This window comes from Balaenoptera ricei, chromosome 1 (assembly GCF_028023285.1).
Source record: "Balaenoptera ricei isolate mBalRic1 chromosome 1, mBalRic1.hap2, whole genome shotgun sequence".
NCBI lineage: Eukaryota > Metazoa > Chordata > Mammalia > Artiodactyla > Balaenopteridae > Balaenoptera > Balaenoptera ricei.
The window spans coordinates 145,033,341-145,053,254 of NC_082639.1; the positions used below are offsets into that span (position 1 = coordinate 145,033,341).

The window sequence follows — 19,914 nt, forward strand, 5'->3', positions numbered from 1 at the left end:
TCCTGCTCCAACTGTCTCCATTCAACCCTATCATTTGAAAAGCATCTATTGTATAGTGTTAAGTGAGAAGATGAAAAAACTGGATGTAGAGTGTGATTTTAGTGTGGTAAATATATATAAATCATTATGTATGTATGTAATTTTTATGAAACATGGGAAGGAACTTAGAAATAAAGTATTAATGAATTATCTCTGGGTAGTGTGATTATGAGATGTTTATGCACTTAGTATTAACATACATATATTACTAATATTACTAATATATTTATAAATAAATATATACATATATATGTTTCCTTAACACAGAGCAGTTAAACTCAGCCCCTTTCCTGATACCTGTGCTGAGATCAGTACTTGAGCAAAAAAAAGGGAATTTTAAAGAGAGGGAGGAGGAGGGTGCACAGGGAAGTGCCTGATGAGGGCAAGGCTGGATGTCTCTGCAGTGGAAATTTGGGGGAACCAAAGACAACAGGTCTGTGAATCTGGGAACAGTACCAGCATCAGAACAAAATATGGAGATAGGACAAGAATCTTAAAAACAGCAGCTAACTGTCCCGTGATGGAGCTGAGCGTTGTTGTTTCAGCTCAAACCTACCCCATTCTCGTGTCCATTTCCCCGGATACTCACCCCTCCCCCCCATCCCAGCCCTCACAAGCAAGCACCCCACCCCCTGCTTGGAGTGCAAAGGGCCCTTGAGACCTCAATCCATCTCTGGCTGGCCCGAATGGTAGGGGAAGCAAGGCTGGCTGGCTGTAGAGTGTCCTGCCCCTCTAAGAGGGTCCTCACCTTCGTTTGAAACAGATCACCTACCTTTTTGGCTGCAGCCACCCCAAGGGTCGATGAACATTATTCATTATCCTTGTCTCAGCCTTGTGGAATGTCACATCAGCAGGCGGAAATCAGCAATCTATTTAGTATATGGGGCAGAATGTCCCTGTGGGTGCAAGGGCTTATTTAGGATGCCGGTAGGTGTAGGGGAAGAAGGGAGTAGTAAGAGGAAAAGGAGGGGGAGGAGGGCAGGCAGGGCGGGCAAATGATATTCACTCAGAGGAGCCAGCAAATGTCCCTTAGTACCTGCCCCAGAGCTTCCAGCCTTTGGCTCATTTCCTCCTGCTGAGCTCCAGGGACGTAGATCCCCAAATCTTTCCTGGTGTCTGAAGTTGGAAGAGGGCAGCAGGGTGTCCTGAGCTAAGGGGTCAGGCCACTTAGGTTCTCAGCCTGGAGTGTCATGGTGTGGGACTGAGGGACCTTGACCATCTTGCTTCCCCTCTCTCAGACTCATACCCCTTATCTCAGATACCAAGGTTTGGATTTACATAATGTTCTAACACTAACATCCTATAATTCAAAGAATGTTAAACAGGGGCTTTCTTGCTTACTTACAAAGATTTATCTTGTTGCGTGTCACTGTAAGGGTTTTTAATGAGCCCCCTTCTTCCTTCCCCAGGAGACCACGCTGTCTTAAGATTCACCTTGCTCAGAGGTATTGAGTGGTTGTGACCTCAACTCTGGGATGCAGCAGGAAGCCCAGTCCAAAACTGTGAGTTGGAGTTGGAACCCCACTGATATCAAAAGTCTACTACTCAATTAGAGGGTGACTGGACGGCCGGCTCGGCCAGTCTCCTTACTGACCATGAGGAGACCGACACCTCCAAAATATGAAGTGACTCTGCCACTCACAAGAGATGGGGTGAAAACTGGGTCTCCTGGCCATCCTTCGGGGCTCTGTGCACAACTCCCATTTGAATAATCGTGTCTTCCTGATTATGGCCCCTGATAGAGCCCCTTGAAGGGGGGCGTGCCTTAAGCTTCTCTGTATCTCTCCTGGCTCCTCGGCCTATTTCCAGGTGTGGTGTATGACCTTTAATGAGACAATCGTAACATCCGCTGGTTACTTCTTCCTCCCACTGAGAGCGCCCACTGGCTGGAACAGGACCTCCGTCCCACACCTCCTACTTCCCAGATGCTCCTGCTACTGACCTTCTTATCCTTGTAATAAACACTATGGCCCTAGCTTCGCATTTTGGGGTCCTTGTTATATCCTTTTTCTTCCCCATCTTCAGCCTCAAGGAGTCAATCCCACTCCCAAGCACTAAACCTGCCTCTGTTTCTGCATGGTCTCTCCCAACTAGCGTTTCCTGTCTATCCCAATTATCAGCATCTATTTCTAGGTTGGGGGATACTGCTTCTCTGCCTCTCGAAGGCATGAGATGCCAGCTTGCCCCGTCTGCTTGTTTGTATATGTCCACTCATTGCTTAATGGCGGGGAGGCCACTATAGAACATTGCCCGTGATCTGTAAGATCCAAACAGCCCTAAAGTCTTGTGATTCTAGTGTTCATCTGGCAGATTAATCTCCTTATTTTACTTCCTTGGGTCTATGAGGTTGGCAACATGACCTCTGCATCCAGATGAAATGTCTCCTAGGACAAAAAAAAAAAAATTGCAGCATATAAACCAGGCCTCCTGAATGTCCCTGGGGCATTACTGCTTCCCCTTCCCTCTCCCAACTCCTTCCCTAGAGGCATTCCCTGGAAGCTGTCCTGGGCTGACCCTCCAGTGAGTGACTGTGCCATGAGTGCTGATGCATTTTTTTCTCTGTATTTGTCTTTAGCTTCATCTAGCATCCTTACCCAGTCAAGACATGCTCTCTCCGCCATGCAGTTGTGTCCTGTCCCAGGGTAGGCATGAGACAGAATTCCTCTTCTTCAGTGCAGAGTTGCTTTGTCCAAGTGTATGATGGGAGATGGGGGAGAAACTTCCCTGAGACCTAGCTCCATATCCTGACACCCCTTGGCATACAGAACCAAGAAGCCTCTTGAGCTTGCTGTTTCTCAAGAGGCGTCTAGTCAGGGTAGCGAAGGAAGGGCTTTTCTGTGCGTTAGTGTCCCTCTCCATCAAGACAGCCACTTTGAAGAAATTGGAGCCCCTGACCCACCTCCCAGTAGAATGCTATTGTCGGGGGAAGTGTCCTGGATGATCTTTTATTGCTAGCTTCCCTAATACTGCAGTCCTTCAGGGTAAGATGAATAAGATGGGAAAGAAGAGCTATTCTTCTGCTTGCCAGGATATTGGCAATAAGGTTGCAAAGGATATGAGACTGTCAAAATCTGATTTAGCCTAATCCACTTCTGTACAAGCATCAGAGTGGGACTGATGCTAAGTTAGGGATATAGGAGAATCCCCAGGGGGTCGTGGAAACAGTGCCAAAAGGCTACTTGAAGGTCAAGGTTATAGACAGCAGGCTCTATGAATGGCAGGCCTGGTTTCTCACCAGCCATCCCACCTTCTCAGACTTGCTGCAAGTCCAACAGGGGCTTGGAGCTGCCCAGGCATTATTTGCCAGTGCTGGTGCCTGGAAGACAAGCAACTTGGGAGCTCTTTGCACAGAAGGGCAATGCATTGCTTCACAGTTACAAGTTCTTGAGGAAGAAGATGAGAATAAGAATGAGGGGGCCCTGTCCTGAAAGCAAAGGGTTTGAGCTTTGGCCATCGCCATACTTAGAGGGGATGACAGCAACCAACCAGTAGAGAATACAATGCCATTTACCTCAATGCCATTGTGATAACTGGCCACTCTTCTCCCTTCCTTCAGGCCAAAATTACCCAGCACCCAAAAGGAGAAGAAGTAATCAAGCCAGACCCCCCAACAGAGGCACATCATCTCTCAGGCCTCCTCCCACTGACAGAACTTTTTCTGGTCAGAAATGAAATGCCCTGAAGCCATCTGCCCTGGGAAGATCAAAGGGGTGGTAGCCCAGACCTGGCAGGAACAGACTGCAGTGGCTAAGATGTGGGCGGAGAGCACGAACAGAAGCACCTCTGCCCCCACTGATCCCAGAGGTTCTATCAGAGATGGTCTTTCCATGGTGGGTGTGTAACAGAACACCTACGCTTAGGGTCAGGACACCTGGGTTCTAGTCTCACTCTGCAGCTGCATGGCCTTGAGCAAATCCCTGACTCAAGGTTGTTGAAGAGTCCCAGGAGAACTGTATGTAGGTGGCATTAAACACCCTAGGAAGCAAGGTACTGTTTTTTTTGGATGGGATCTTTTATTGCTAGGATCCCCTCATTTGGACGATGACTCACACCCATTGTCTCAGCAAATCCTCACAACCCTGTGAGTAACCATGTCTGAAATCATTTATTTTTAAATAGATGAAGAACTGATACACAGAGATGGTAAATGACTTTCCCAAGATCACTAGGTAGTAAATGGCAGGGTCTGGACTCGAACATACCACTTCTGATTCTTTGGCCAGTTCTCATTGCATGGTCACCATCTACACAACTCTTCACACAAAAGGAATAGTTCTTCCCTGGAATTCTGTCCATTTGCCAATTAATAGATAGAGAGACTCGGGAAAATGTTTGACCTAAAAACCAAATTATTGCCATCATTTTAGAGTGACTTGGCCCATTTTCTGCCCTTTGAAGAAAATCGGGAGTAAAATGACAGTCAGAATATCCTAAACAAGCCCTCCACTTGGCTCATTGATTCCATGGTTTGCAGGACGACGAGAGACTAGAAAGCTTATTGGAGAATCCTTTCCAATTTCCAGACAAAGTTTCCTGCTATGCAGATGTCCTTTATTTCCTAGACTTTTCTCAAGATGATAAGTGTTGAGATGTCCGGACAGGGCTCACAAACACCCGGGACTGTGGAATCATCTGGGTGGGGCTGTGCCTGTGACAGGTCCAGGAAGACTGAAGGCAGACATGACTAGGGGAGGTCTGGATGTAGGCAAGGTATGGGGAGCCTCTCAGGCACGGACAAGGTCCGGCGAAGCAAGCATTCAGCATAAGGGGGGCCCAGAGGAAGGGAGTAAGGCTTCCTCCCCTAACAGGGCCAGGGCTCCAGAAAAGGACTTCAATTAACAGAAGCAGCAGAAGGCATGAGACAGAATTACAGTTCCTAAAAATCAGGCAAGAAACTAAGGCAACATTCCAGGAAAAGGATGGAGAAGAGCCCTATTACTGGAATTGAGGTGCCAGGAATGAGCTTGGTCAAAAAGGAACAAGAGTTGGAGCGTGGAACTGGAGAGGATGTCAGGCCAGCAACAAGGTGACGGACGACGATCTAGTAAAATACCGGGTCAGGGTCATTGCCTACCTACCCTCGCAGTGGACTGAGGCAAGGCTGAATCTACAGACTGGCAATAGGTGGGTCCCACTGAAGGAAGAGAAAGATTGTTCAGTGGACTCATTCGAAACTGTGATCTTTGCCCGTTTCTTAATTCTCTCTCTCTGTGCGCTCACCCAGGGGTGTATTCATGCACAGGTATGCAAGCACACGCAAGCATATTATTTAAAAGGCCTCACGACACTTATGAGGACCACTCTGAGTAGAAAAAAATTCTGCTCTTTTATTGAGTCTTGCTGATTGCTTCCCACAGTTTCTTATGCTGTCACTTCAGAGATCCCAGATCTAGCATGTTCTAACACCAGAACTCGGTGAGTGTTCCAAAGTCAATCACCTATAGGATGCAGGCAAGTAATGTAAGCTAGTAAAGTAACCCCTGAGAGATAACAAGGGATGGTAGAGACTGTGATGAGCTGGAGAATACAGCTCAGAGGGTCAGCGACAGTCAGCTCTAGCCGGCCAACCCAGTGCTGCCAGAGCTGCTTACTTGAAAAAAAAAAAAAAATGAAAGAAAGAAAAGGAAGGAGGAAGAGAAGGAGGTAGGGAGGGAGAGAAGAAGGAGGGAGGGAGGGAGAAAAAAGGGAAAGAAGAAAAAGGAAAAAGAACAAAGAACAAGATGTTTAGAATTTTTCTAACACATTCAGGTCAAACAAAACTTGGCTGTGGGTGAGCTTGGTCCACAGCCCAACAAGTTGCGGTCTTTGCTTTAAGCTATTTCTTTCCCTGTGAAATTGTGTTTGGGTCCTGGGTCATCTTAGACAGAATGGAGGAAGAGACGTCCTGACAATGGACCCAAAGGGGCCACAGACAGACCTTTAAGGAAAGGGCCAAGAAAGAAGAACCAGGTAAGGAAGCTGGTCTACTCTAGTCCCTTGTATTCATTTTCTGTTGCTACCATAATGAATGAGCAGAAACTTAAGTGCTTAAAACAACATCAAAGTACTGTCTTACAGTTCGGTAGGTGAGAAGTCTGACCTGGGACTCATTGGGCTAATGTCAAGGTGTGCAGGACTACATTCCTTTCTGGAAGCTCTAGGGGTGGATCCGTTTCCTTGCTCGTTTAGGTTGTTAGGAGAATCCAGTCCCTGTGGTTGGAGACTGAGGTCTTGTTACCTTGCTGGCTGTTGGCCTTTCTTTGCCTGGTTGAAAAAGCCTCCGCTCCTTAGTGGCAGACACAAGACCATTGACAACTCGACCCCGGGCTAGGTTTCCACGTTTATTTCTTGCCTCTCCCCCTCATGGACTTCATCCTCCAGCCACACCATTGTCTAAAATGCCCTTCCCTTTCTTCTCCACTGGGCAGTAAGAAACATCACAGTGGTGATGTCTTCTGGTTATCCCCTCTCTCTCACCCTTCTGTTTCTGCAACATGTTTTTCCCCCTTTTTGGAGATACCTATTCGTGTATGTGCCTCACCTACTAGACTGTATACTTTTATAGGGCAGAGACCATTTCCTATTGTTCTTCATACCTCCAACACCTAGCACAGTAATGCATGTAATAGTTGCCCCACAGATACACAATGAATGCATGAGTAAACGAACTGTGCCTGGCGCTGGGAATGGAGTGGAGAAAACAGAATACACAGCTCGTGGCTGCCCTGACCTTACAGCCAGTTACGCCAACCTCACAGGCCATTAGAGTAGATGGTGCTGTTGACCAGAAAATCAAATCAGTAACCAATACAATTGTGACGAGCCCAATAAAGAAGAAATAGCAAATTTTCCTTATGAAACATTTTTATACGCCAATAATGCTTTATGCTTTCAGAACTTTCTGTTTTTTAACGAAGCTCACGTAACCCATTCAGACTAAAGGGTGACAGAAAGAGGCAGAGGAAAACAGAGCAAGAGAGCCCAAGAGAGATCTGCCTTCCACGTTCAGGAGCCTTTTCAGTTTTGTGTGCCTGGGAGTGATATAAATCGCCCCTCTTTCTACAGCAAGTGTGTCCCTCATTTTGAATGCCTCCAAATGATCCAGGTGTCACTGCAGAAGAGAGGCGGCTCTTGGTGTGCAGCACCTCAGGGGGCCAGTCCTCACCCCTACACCTCAACCAGCACTGCATATCATTAGTCAGAATAAAAGACGTCCATGTTCACAGTCGTGGGCCTCCCATACTCTCATTAAAGGGCACAGGGAAACAGTACGTTGCTCCCTAGGGGGCTCCTAAGGTCACTTCCAATTCAAGAGCTTAGTGGAAATACTACTCCCCATCCTGGATCAAGACCAGGGGCCAGCCAGCGTTGTCCAGAGGCTCAGGAACATGGGCCCTCCCCTGACCAACAGAGTTCCTTCAGAGCTCCCGCTTTTCCCTGAAGCAGACTGGTTTTAAATCCTCTCTCCACTCCTGAGTAACTTTGTAATCATCAGCAAATTACTTAACGTCACTGAGTCCCGATCTCGACACCCTTGTGTGTGAAACAGAGGTGATAAGGTCTACCTCACAGGGCTGTCTGGAGACTAACTTGAAGTCTGGCAGGCCAAGTGCACGCCATGGGGCCAGGAACAGAGCTGGGGGCAGGGACATTAGTTGCTGCCCCTCTTTCCGCCTTGTCCCCTAACTTCTCAGAACATGAAGAAACTGATTGACCGGGAGTGGTATACTGGAAGTGCTAAATCCTGAGAAAATTCTGAATGCACTTCCTCCAACAAGATACATGGTCTGTGGGGGGTTGAGTGGCCAGGAATCCACAGGTCCATTTAATTCCTGATGTATATGTAGTCGTTTGGAGGATTTCTATATGTTATATATTTACTATTAATAGGAGGTAAAAAGATTTCCTCCTGTGCCCATGGATTTCCTCCATGCACACCCGGAGCCCCTAGCCGATACTTCAAAATATTTGTGACCCTTTATTGAGCGCTTAACTATGTGACAGCTGGGATAGGAATTGTAAGCCTTATTTCACAGGTGAGCTAATGCACATGTAGAGAGGGCAGGTCTCTTCTAGCTTCTTGCTTACATGATTTCTAAGGAGAAGCCAGATATAAATCTTATCTTTGCCCCTTTATAGGTAAGGTGTTTTATTCCTCTGGCTTCTTTCAAGATTTTTTCTTTGATATTCTGCAGTTGGAATATGATATGCCTAAGTGTAGTCTTTTGGTAGATATTCTTCTGGATGTTCTCTTAGTTTCCTGGCTCTGTGGTTTGGGAAATTCTCAGACATTATTTCTCCAAATATTTATTTTGTTCCTTTCTTATTTTTCTGGTTTTTCCATTATTTGCATGTTACATCTTCTGTGTTGTCTCACAATTCTTGGATATTCTGTTCTTTTTTTTTCCAGTCTTTTTCTCTTTACCCTTCAGTTTTGGAAGTTTCTATTGACAAATCCTCAAGCTCAGAAATTCTTTCCTCAGCCATGTCCAGTCTACTAATGAGCCCATCAAAGGCATTTTTCATTTGTTAGTCGTTTTTATCTCTTCCACTTCATTTTGATCCTTTCCTAGAAATTCCATCTCTCTGCTTACATTACTCATCTGATCTTGAATGTTGGCTGCTTTCTCCAGTAGAGCCCTTAGCATATTAATCATAGTGTTTTTAGAGTCATGGCCTGATGATTCCACCATCCCTGCCCTATCTGGGTCTGGTTGTGATGCTTGCTCTGTCTCTTCAAATTGCATTTTTTGCTTTTTAGTATGCCAGGTAACTTTTTGTTTAAAGCTAGACATGATGTACTCATTAAAAGGAATGTGGTAAATAGGTCTTTTGTAAGGTAGTGGTGAGGTGCGAAAGGAGGGTTGAGTATCTTATAGTCTTATGATTAAGTCCTAAGCTTTTAGTAAGCCTGTGCTGCTGAGCTGTCAACTTTACAAGTGCTTCTTAGGTTTTCCTTTTCTTCACCCCTTTAGGTGGTACAAGATGACCAGAGGGGCCTGGAGTTGGGTATTTGCCTTCTTCCACATGGAAGGCTAGAGAGGACCACAGTTGAGTATTTCCCTTTCCCCACATGGAAACCAAGGGAAGCTGAAGTTGGCTATTTCCCTTCCCGGACATTGGTTAGACTCTGATAAAACCCCAGTGTGTTAGGCCTGTTAAAATAGTTTCTTTTTCAGAATGCTCTGGTGTATTTCAAAATGGTTACTTTCCCCCCCCTCCTCCCTCTGCGGCAAGTCCAAAGGGATTTTTCTCTAATCTTTTCTCTAATCTCTAATCTCTAATCTCTAATCTTTACTGTGAGAGCCTGGTTTTTACCTCCTGGAGGTAAAACTCACAAAAGTGTGAGCCCTCACCACCCCTTTTAGCAGCCAGTCTCCCTGGAGTTTTTATCTCTCAGACTTGTCCACACTGAGCCTCCAGCAATTTGTTAGTTACAGTTTAGGTTTTCCTGCTCCTTTACTGGTTCTCACTGAGGTGGGTTTCTGTTCTGGAAGTTGTGATTCTCTGTATTCGCCTCTCTCTGTCTCTGTAGTTTGGGGAGTAGTAGTTTGTCCTGTGACTTCATTTCTCTGACAGATCCAAAAAGAGTTGTTGATTTTTCAGTTCAGCTTTTTACTTACTGTTAGGACAGAGTGATGACTTCGAAGCTCCTAATGTGTTGGATCGGAAGCCTGACGTTTCCAGGAGATTTTTTTTAAAGCTTAGGCCTGGGCCCCACCAAGGTTCTGACTTGATTGGTCTAGGATGGGGCCCAAAAGATTCTAACATACATGCAGTTTCAAGAACGACGGATAGGTGCCATATACACTTTACTGCTGAAGGAGAGAGGTAGATAATGAGCACAGAGGGCTCTCTCCTCTGATCACCCTATTCAAATTTCACTTATCCTCCCTAACTTGCAACCCCTTACTCTGCCTTACTTTTATCCCTGGTCATTATCACCTTCTAGTGTGCTGTATCTTTATTAATGCTTAATTCCATCTTCCACCTCTCTAATTCCCCACGAGGATAGAGATCTTTGGCTGGTTTGTTTCCTGTAGTATTTCCAGTGCTTTAATCACTGAAGATAGCAAAGCACTGTTCTCTCCATGACTCATGGGGAAAAATTGCCTACTTCCTGGACCGCTGGCCACTGAGGCTTTACCATGAAAGAAATACAAACCTATCTTGCTTAAGTCACTTTCATTTGGTCTTTATTAAAAGAGCTACTAAGTAAAATCTTACTTGATTATCTCAATTTTACAAAATCACAAAAACAAAATCCCACCTAATACTCCAGGAGAGGAGAGAATTTTCAAGAGTGAAAGAAAATGAAAATCTCTAAGTCAATAGTTCTTACTGCTGGGGTTCATCCCTTCTGCAGACATGAAATCACTTCAGGATTCCTGTGTTAAATTTCCATAGGCTTCTATTAGGGCTAAAGATACTGATGGGCACATACTAATCTTTAAAAACAATAAAAATAAATATTATTAACATCTAATCCTGTTAATGTTTCTCTAGAGCCTCAGAAAATCCAATCCCCCTGTTTTTTCCACCCAGTTCTCTCCATTTCTTATTAGCCTCTCTTGTCCTTAAGCTAAGCAAACAGGCAATAAAGCAATTAAAGCATGACTTCACTCTTTTTTCCCTTGATATTTCTGTTTCCTGTAATAGGAGAAGAGAGAAGGAGGATAAAACATTTGCTGCAAGCCTGTCATGAGCTAGGTGATTAACAAGAGCAGCAACTGATATTAAGTGCCTACTATATGCCAGGCACTGTGCTGGGCATGTTGGCAATCCTGAGAGCCCCACAGAAAGGAAAAGGGAAAATTGGATTTCCCAAGGTCTCCTCTGGTGGGAGGTTCTGCTGCACTTTACACAAAGTATGTTGAAACCCCACTGTCCTAAAGTGGAGGTGAGTGGAGAATGGGAAGAGTCTGCCCTTGGAATCAGCTCCAAGACTTACCTCTCTCCCAGGCTGCAGCAGGAACCTTCCAAAAATCAATTCCAGTGAATTTAAGAAGCATCTCCTATGCACCTATAACGTGCCAGGCACTGTACCAGGCTCTGGGGAAACAGGTATAAACGCCACCCACTACTGAATACAGCACATGGGGTAGAGCTGTTGCCTTAACTGTGTGCAAGCTGACACCAAGAAAGTTTCATCTGGAAACTGAAACTTCAGAGGGAGCTGGGCTTGTGGGAGGAACCACAGAGTGTGAGCCCACGAGCCTGACTCTATTACTTCTTGGATGTTCCACAGGCCAGGGGAAGTTAGGGACCTAAAATCTGCTTGTCTTATGGGCAGATGTCTAGAAATAATTTGAGAGATACCAGAAAGCATCCTAATGTCCTTCCCTACCTCCCGCCATGACACCTGCAATCACACCTTTCAATTGTATTTTATTTGGGCTTTAGAGCCTCTGCATTCATTGAGAGACCCATATTAATATAACAGAGCCCCCTAGGGGCGGGAGGATCAACCAAACACAACAGATTTTATCAAGCCACCTATTCAGTGCCAAGCACAATGAACAAGAAAAAAAATCTTAACCTTCTAGATGCTTGTATTTTAAAGAAAGGTTTATAATGAGATAATTATAACTCAGTGAGATATTACACTCATAGAAGCATTTACTTCTCCATTCAGTAAAAATGTATTGAAATTTGCTTTGTTCCAGGCACTGTACTAGGTATCAGAGATGGAATAAAAGGCTGAAGAAGACAGACAACATCACTGCTGTCATGGAGCTTATGTTCTCATCATCATGAGGAAGAAGTACAAATTTTTTTTAATGTGGAAAAACTGATAATTTCAGATAACGTTCAGATAGTGCTCTGGTGTCATCAAAAATAATGACAGCTGTGAACAACTTTGGATTAGGAAGGCCTATCAAAGTACGGACATTTATTTTCAAACATAAAACAATTGAGAAAATAATAAAGTTATAAACAATTTGCCAGTCTCAAATCATATACCTTCCTCAACTTTTAAAAATATTATTTTAAAGTAAATACAAAAGAGAATACTATCTTTCACATCCTGTATTAATATTGGGCTTCCTTTTAGTTATTTATTTTTAAATTTTTATTGGGGTATAATTGATTTACAATGTTGTGTTAGTTTCAGGTGTACAGCAAAGTGAATCTGTTATACAAATACATATATCCACTCTTTTTTTAGGTTCTTTTCCCATATAGGCCATTACAGAGTATTGAGTAGAGTTCCCTGTGCTATACAGGTAGGTCCTTATTAGTTATCTATTTTATATATAGTAGTGTGTATGTGTCAATTCCAATCTTCCAATTTATCCCTCCCCGTCCCCCTTACCCCTCGGTAACTGTGGAGTTTATTTTCTACATCTGTAACTCTATTTCGGTTTTGTAGGTAAGTTCATTAGTAGCCTTTTTTAGATTCCACATATAAGCAACATAATACTATATTTGTCTTTCTCTGTCTGATTTCACTCAGTATGAGAATCTCTAGGTCTACCCATGTTGCTGCAAATGGCATTATTTCTTTTTATGGCTGAGTAATACTTCATTGTATATATGTACCACATCTTCCTTGTCCATCCCTCTGTTGATGGACATTTAGGTTTCTTCCATGTCCTGGCTATTGTGAATAGTGCTGCAATGAACAATGGGGTGCATTAATCCTTTCGAACTATGGTCCTTTCGGGATATATGCCCAGGAGTGGGATTGCTGGATCATATGGTAGCTCAATTTTCAGTTTTTTAAGGAACCTCCATACTGTTCTCCATAGTGGCTGTACCAGTTTGCATTCCCACCAATAGCATAGGAGGGTTCCCTTTTCTCCACACCCTCTCCAGTATTTATTGTTTGTAGATTTTTTGATGATGGCCATTATGACCAGTGTGAGGTGATACCTCATTGTAGTTTTGATTTGCACTTCTCTAATGATTAGTGATGTTGAGCATCTTTTTGTGTCTTTTTTAACTATCTGTATGTCTTCTTTGGAGAAATGTCTATTTAGATCTTCCACCCATTTTTTGATTGGGTTGTTTGTTTTTTTTGATATTCACCTGCATGAGCTGTTTGTATATTTTGGAGATTAATCCTTTGTCAGTTGCTTCATTTGCAAATATATTCTCCCATTCTGAATGTTTTCTTTTCATTTTGTTTATGGTTTCCTTTGCTGTACAAAAGCTTTTAAATTTAATTAGGTCCCATTTGTTTATTTTTGTTTTTATTTTCATTAATATAGGAGGTGGATTGAAAAAGATCTTGCTGCAATTTATGTCAGAGAGTGTTCTCCCTATGTTTTCCTCTAAAAGTTTTATAGTATCTGACCTTACACTTAGGTGTTTAATCCATTTTGAGTTTATTTTTGTGTATGATGTTAGCGTGTGTTCGAATTTCGTTCTTTTACATGTAGATGCCCAGTTTTCACAGCACCACTTATTGAAGAGACTGTCTTTTCTCCATTATATATTCTTGCCTCCTTTGTCATACATTAGGTGACCATAAGTACGTGGGTTTATCGCTGGACTTTCTATCCCGTTCCATTGTTCTATATTTCTGTTTTTGTGCCAGTACCATACTGTTTTGATGACTGTAGCTTTGTAGTATAGGCTGAAAGCGGGGAACCTGATTCCTCCACCTCCATTTTTCTTTTTCAAGATTGCTTTGGTTATTCATGGTCTTTTGTGTTTCCATATAAATTGTAAAACTTTTTTGTTCTAATTCTGTGAAAAAATACCATTGTAATTTGATAGGGATTGCATTGAATCTGTAGTATAGTCATTTTCACAATATTGATTATTCCCATCCAAGAACATGGTACATCTCTCCATCTGTTTGTGTAATCTTTGATTTCTTTCATCAGAGTTTCATAGTTTTCTGAGTACAGGTGTTTTGCCTCCATAGGTAGGTTTATTCCTCTAGGTATTTTATTCTTTTTTGATGCAATGGTAAATGGGATTGTTTCCTTAATCTCTTTTTCTGATCTTTCGTTGTTAGTGTATAGGAATGCAAGAGACTTCTGTGCATTAATGTTGTATCCTGCAACTTTACCAAATACATTGATGAGCTCTAGTCATTTTTTGGTAGCATCTTTAGGATTTTCTATGTATAGTGTCATGTCACCTGCAAACAGTGACAGTTTAACTTCTTTTCAAATTTGGATCCTTTTCATTTCTTTTTCTTCCCTGATAGCTGTGGCTATGACTTCCAAAACTATGTTGAATAAAAGTGGCAAGAGAGGACACCCTTGTCTTGTTCCTGATCTTAGAGGAAATGTTTCACCTTTTTGCCATTGACTATGATGTTAGCTGTAGGTTTGTTGTATATGGCCTTTATTATGTTGAGATAGGTTCCCTCTATGCCCACCTTCTGGAGAGTTTTTATCATAAATGGGTGTTGAACTTTGTTGAAAGGTTTTTCTGCAGCTATTGAGATGATCATATGGTTTTTATTCCTCAATTTGTTAATGTGATGTATCACATTGATTTATTTGTGTATATTGAAGAATCCTTGTATCTTGGGGATAAATCTCACTTGATCATGGTGTATGATCCTTTTAATGTGTTGTTGGATTCAGTTTGATAGTATTTTGTTGAGGATTTTTGCATCTATGTTCAAAGTAATATTGGCCTGTAATTTTGTGTGTGTGTGATATCTTTCTCTGGTTTTAGTATCAGGGTGAGGATAGCCTCGTAGAATGAGCTTGGGAGTGTTCCTTCCTCTGCAGTTTTTTAGAAGAGTTTCAGAAGGGTAGGTGTTAGCTCTTCTCTAAATGTTTGATAGAATTCGCCTGTGAAGCCATCTGGTCATGGACTTTTGTTTGTTGGAAGATTTTTAATCACAGTTTCAATTTCAGTACTTCTGACTGGTCTGCTCATATTTTCTATTTCTTCCTGGTTCAGTCTTGGAAGGTTGTATCTTTCTAAGAATTTGTCTGTTTCTTCTAGGTTGTCCATTTTATTGGCATATAGTTGCTTGAAGTAATCTCTTATGATCCTTTGTATTTCTATGGTGTCCATTGTAACTTCTCCTTTTTTATTTCTAATTTTATTGATTTGAATCCTCTCCCTTTTCTTTCTTGATGAGTCTGGCTAAAGGTTTATCAATTTTATTTATCTTTGCAAAGAACCAGCTTTTAGTTTCATTGATCTTTGTTATTGTTTTCTTTGTCTCTGTTTCATTTATTTCTGCTCTGATCTTTATGATTCCTCTCCTTCTACTAACTTTGGGGTTTGTTTGTTCTTCTTTCTCTAGTTGCTTTAGGTGTAAGGACAGGTTGTTTATTTGAGCTTTTTCTTGATTCTTGAGGTAAGATTGTATTGCTATAAACTTCCCTCTTAGAACTGCTTTTGCGGCATCCCATAGGTTTTGGATCGTCGTGTTTTCATTGTCATTTGTCTCTAGGTATTTTTTGATTTCCTCTTTGATTTCTTCAGTGATCCATTGATTATTTAGTAACATGTTGTTTAGCCTACATGTGTTTGTGTTTTTTTACAGTTTTTTTCCTGTAATTGATTTCTAAACTCATAGCATTGTGGCCAGAAAAAAATGCTTCATATGACTTCAATTTTCTTCAATGTACTGAGGCTTGATTTGTCACCCAAGATGTGATCTATCTTGGATAATGTTCCGTGTGCACTTGAGAAGAAAGTGTATTCTGCTGCCTTCAGATGGAATGTCCTATAAATATCAATTAAGTCTATCTGGTCTAATGTTTCATTTAAGGCTTGTGTTTCCTTATTAATTTTCTGTCTGGATGATCTCTCCATTGGTGTAAGTGGGGTGTTAAAGTCCCCCACTATTATTGTGTTACTGTTGATTTCCCATTTTATGGCTGTTAACATTTGCCTTATATATTGAGGTGCACCTATGTTGGGTGCATATATATTTACAATTGTTATGTCTTCTTCTTGGATTGATCCCTTTATCATTATGTAGTGTCCTTTCTTGCTTTTTGTAACAGTCTTTATTTTAAAGTCTATTTTGTCTGATATGAGTATTGCTACTCCAGCTTTCTTTTGATTTCCATTTGCATGGAATATGTTTTTTCATCCCCTCACTTTCAGTTTGTAAGCATCCCTAGGTTTGAAGTGGGTCTCTTGTAGACAGCATATATACGAGTCTTGTTTTTGTATCCATTCAGCTAGCCTATGTCTTTGGTTGGAGCACTTAATCCATTTACGTTTAAGGTAATTGTCGATATATATGTTCCTCTTGCCAATTTCTTAATTATTTTGGGTTTGCTTTTGTAGGTCTTTTTCTTGCCTTGAGAAGTTCCTTTAGCATTTGTTGTAAAGCTGGTTTGGTGGTGCCGAACTCTCTTAGCTTTTGCTTGTCTGTAAAGCTTTTGATTTCTCTGTCAAATCTGAATGAGATCCTTGCTGGGTCAAGTATTCTTGGTTGTAGGTTTTTCCCTTTCATCACTTTAAATATATCATGCCACTCCCTTGTGGCCTGCATGGTTTCTGCTGAAAAACTGGCTGATAACCTTATGGGGATTCCCTTTTATATTATTTGTTGCTTTTCCCTTGCTGCTTTTAATATTTTTTCTTGTATTTAATTTTTGTTAGTTTGATTATTATGTGTCTCAGTGTGCTTCTCCTTGGGTTTACCCTGTGTAGGACTCTCTGTGCTTCCTGGACTTGGGTGACTATTTCCTTTCCCATGTTAAGGAAGTTTTCAACTATGATCTCTTCTAATATCTTCTCAGACCCTTTTTCTTTCTCTTCTTATGGGATCCCTATAATTCAAATATTGGTGTGTTTAATGTTGTCCCAGAGGTCTCTGAGACTCATCCTCATTTCTTTTCAATCTTTTTTCTGTATTCTGTTCCATGGCAGTGATTTCCAGCATTCTATCTTCCAACTCACTTATCTGTTCTTCAGCCTCAGTTATTCTGCTATTGATTCCTTCTAGTGTATTTTTCATTTCATTTACTGTATTGTTCATCACTGTCTGTTTGTTCTTTAGTTCTTCTAGGTCCTTGTTAAACATTTCTTGTATCTTCTCAATCTGTGCCTCCATTCTATTTCTGAGATCGTGAATCATCTTTACTATCATTACTCTGAATTATTTTTCAGGTAGATTGCCTATCTCCTCTTCATTTAATTGGTCTTGTAGGTTTTTACCTTGCTCCTTCGTCTGCAACATATTCCTCTGTCATATCATTTTGGCTAACTTACTGTATTTGTGGTCTCCTTTCCTCAGGCTGCAGCGTCATAGTTCCAATTGCTTCTGGTGTCTGCCCCCTGGTGGGTGAGTTTGGCCCAGGGGCTTGCATATCCTTCCTGGTGGGAGGGATTGGTGCATGCACTCTGGTGGGTGGAGCTGGGTCTTGTCCCTCTGGTGGGCAGGGCCATGTCAAGGTGTGTTTTTGGGGGTGTCTGTCAGTTTAGTATGACTTTAGGCAACCTGTCTACTGATGCGTGGGACTGTGTTCCTGTCTTGCTGGTTCTTTGGCCTGAGGTGTCCAGCACTGGAGCTTGCAGGCTGTTGGGTGGAGCTGGGTCTTGGTGCCAAGACGGACACCTCCAGGAGAGCTCATGCTGAGTAATATTCCCTGGGGCCAGGAATTCTGTGTCGGTCCAGCGGCCACGACTTGGCGCTTCCACCACGAGGGTTCAAGTTCAACCACCAGCCAGGAAAACAAGGCCCTCCAAGCCACGCAGTGCAGCCAAAAAACAAAAAAAGAGAGAAAGAAAACAGACAAATAGACAAACAAAAAAACCAAGACAAACAATAAAAACAAAACTAACAAAAACAAAAAAAGACAAAAACAACAAAAAAAGCAAAGAAAACCAAAAATAAACACACAAAAAGGACAACAAAAAAACAGAAAACAAAAACAAAAAAAGAGCAAAAACAAAGAAAAAAACAAAAAATAAAAATAGAAAAATTAAAAATGTATTTTAAAATTAAATAAATAAATAAGTAAAATTTAAAAATTAAAACAACAACAATAAAACAAGTCAAAACAAAAAAAATTCCCTGGGGCCTCTACTATCACTGTCCTTGCCCCCATAGTGAGCCACAGCCAACCCCTGCCTCCCCAGGAGGCCCTGCAAGACCTCTAGGTAGGTCTCTGGACCTGCTGTGAGCACTGTGGGGGCAGCTCAGACTCTGACCTGGCCCAACTCCCATGTGTACTTGCCCCTAAATTCCACAGCTGCTGAAGCTAGACTGGTCTCAGCTGTGGGAGCACTCGTCCATTCAGATTTTCTGCAGGCGTTGGATATACCAGGCCGATAGCAGGGGTTTAATCCATGGCGTGTGCAGCTGCATGGAGAGATTTCAGTTCCTCTTCCTTAGTTGCACAGCCCCTGGGGCTCAGCTTTGGTTTCAGCCCCACCTCTGATTGTGGGCCATCTTGAGGCATCTGCTTCCCACCCAGATGAGAGGGGGTGAAGGCAGCGACTGACTGGGCACACTTGCTTGCTTAGGTGGGAGGGACAAGAGGTGGCTACCAGCTGGGGTGCACGTGCTTGCTCAGGCAGAAGGGGGATAAGGCAGCTGTGACTGGGGTGTGTGCGCTCGCTCCCATGGGATCCCCCTCTAGGGCCCACGGAGGCAAGGGCTGGCAGGAAGCTGTGACAGACCGGGGCATGAGCGCTCACTCTGTTGGGAGTCCCACCCAGTGCCTGCAGAGGCAGGTGCTGGTGTGTGGGGAGAGAGGCCCACGATGGTGGCCCTGCCCTTTGCGTGCCACTCAACAATGGTGCCTCACTTCCAAGGCAGTCCACTCTTCCTCCAGAAGCATTCCCCACTGCAGAGGTCCTCACTCCCGTCCCTTCAGGCCATCTCCGCGCAACCAACAGCAGTCCTTTCCCCAGGTCCACTCTCTTAACCCCACACTTCAACACCCAGGCCCTGCCAGCATTGGCAGACACCCATCTCAGGGTGGGGCGTGCAGGACTGTGGCCCAGACCATCTGTGCAAGTCTTGCTCTGTCCTGCCTGCCACAGACGGGCCACTGCACTTTCTTCTGATAGCCCCTGAAGCTCCCCCTCTATTTCAGCATATTTTGCCACTGGTGGGGGGCCTCCCTGGGTGCAACTCCCCGGGCCTCCTCCTCTCCTCTCCTTCACCTATCCACCACGGGTGCAGGTCCCAACCCATTTCCTCTTTTCTTTTTCTTCCCTTTCTCTCCTTTGTCCTACCCAGTTATGTGGGGATCTTTTCTTGTCCTTTTAGGTGTCTGAGGTCCTAGGCTAGTGTTCAGCAGGTGCTCTGTGCGAATTGTTCCACTTGTTGATGTATTCTTGATGTGGGGAGAAGTGGAGAGATGTGGGGACTTGTGGGAAGAAGTGAACCCCAAGTCTTCCTATTCCATCATCTTGACCTCGACTTGGTCTCAGCATTTTTGAGGAACAGAGATAAGGCCAGTGTGGGAGGAGTTGAGCCTGCAAGGTACGAGAGCAAAGCAATGGGCACGACGGTATAGACACTGTCAGCTCACATAAGGCCCTGTGTGTGGTGGGAACAGCTGGGTTTTATCCTAACTGCCATGGAAAGTCACTGAAGGATTTTAATCTGGGAAGCGACCTGACGTGATTTATATTTTTTCAAGATCACTTTGTGGAGAAAAGATTGTTGGGGCACGAGGATGAAAACACAATAGTCAGTTACAAGGCTCATGCTTCAGTCCAAATGAGAAATGACGGTAGTTTGAGCACAGCAGACACAAAGGGTTGTGAACAGATTTAGAATTTATTTTGGTGAGAGAACCAACTGGACTTATTAATAGCTTGGATGTAGGGCGTATGGGAAAAAAAGAAGCAAACAAGACTGATAATTTGTAGGCAATTACGTGGATAAATTTCAGAACGTGGATATCATCTGTCTATTTATGATGATACTTGTCATGGCATTTGAAAAGATCATCCACGGAGAAAAGAGGAAAAGTGAATTGCTTGAGGATTAATTCG

General features: G+C 43.0%; 1 protein-coding gene across 1 annotated transcript in view; it reads left to right on the top strand.

Moving 5' to 3' along the window:
* The window catches only part of LOC132370883 (regulator of G-protein signaling protein-like), an 85,495-nt gene extending 81,863 nt beyond the window's left edge, over positions 1-3,632 (top strand). The window contains 3 exon segments of the mRNA XM_059931848.1: positions 1,449-1,541; positions 2,615-2,681; positions 3,596-3,632. Of these exon segments, the coding sequence (XP_059787831.1) occupies positions 1,449-1,541; positions 2,615-2,681; positions 3,596-3,632 (197 nt within the window).
* Positions 3,633-19,914: the final 16,282 nt, after the last annotated feature.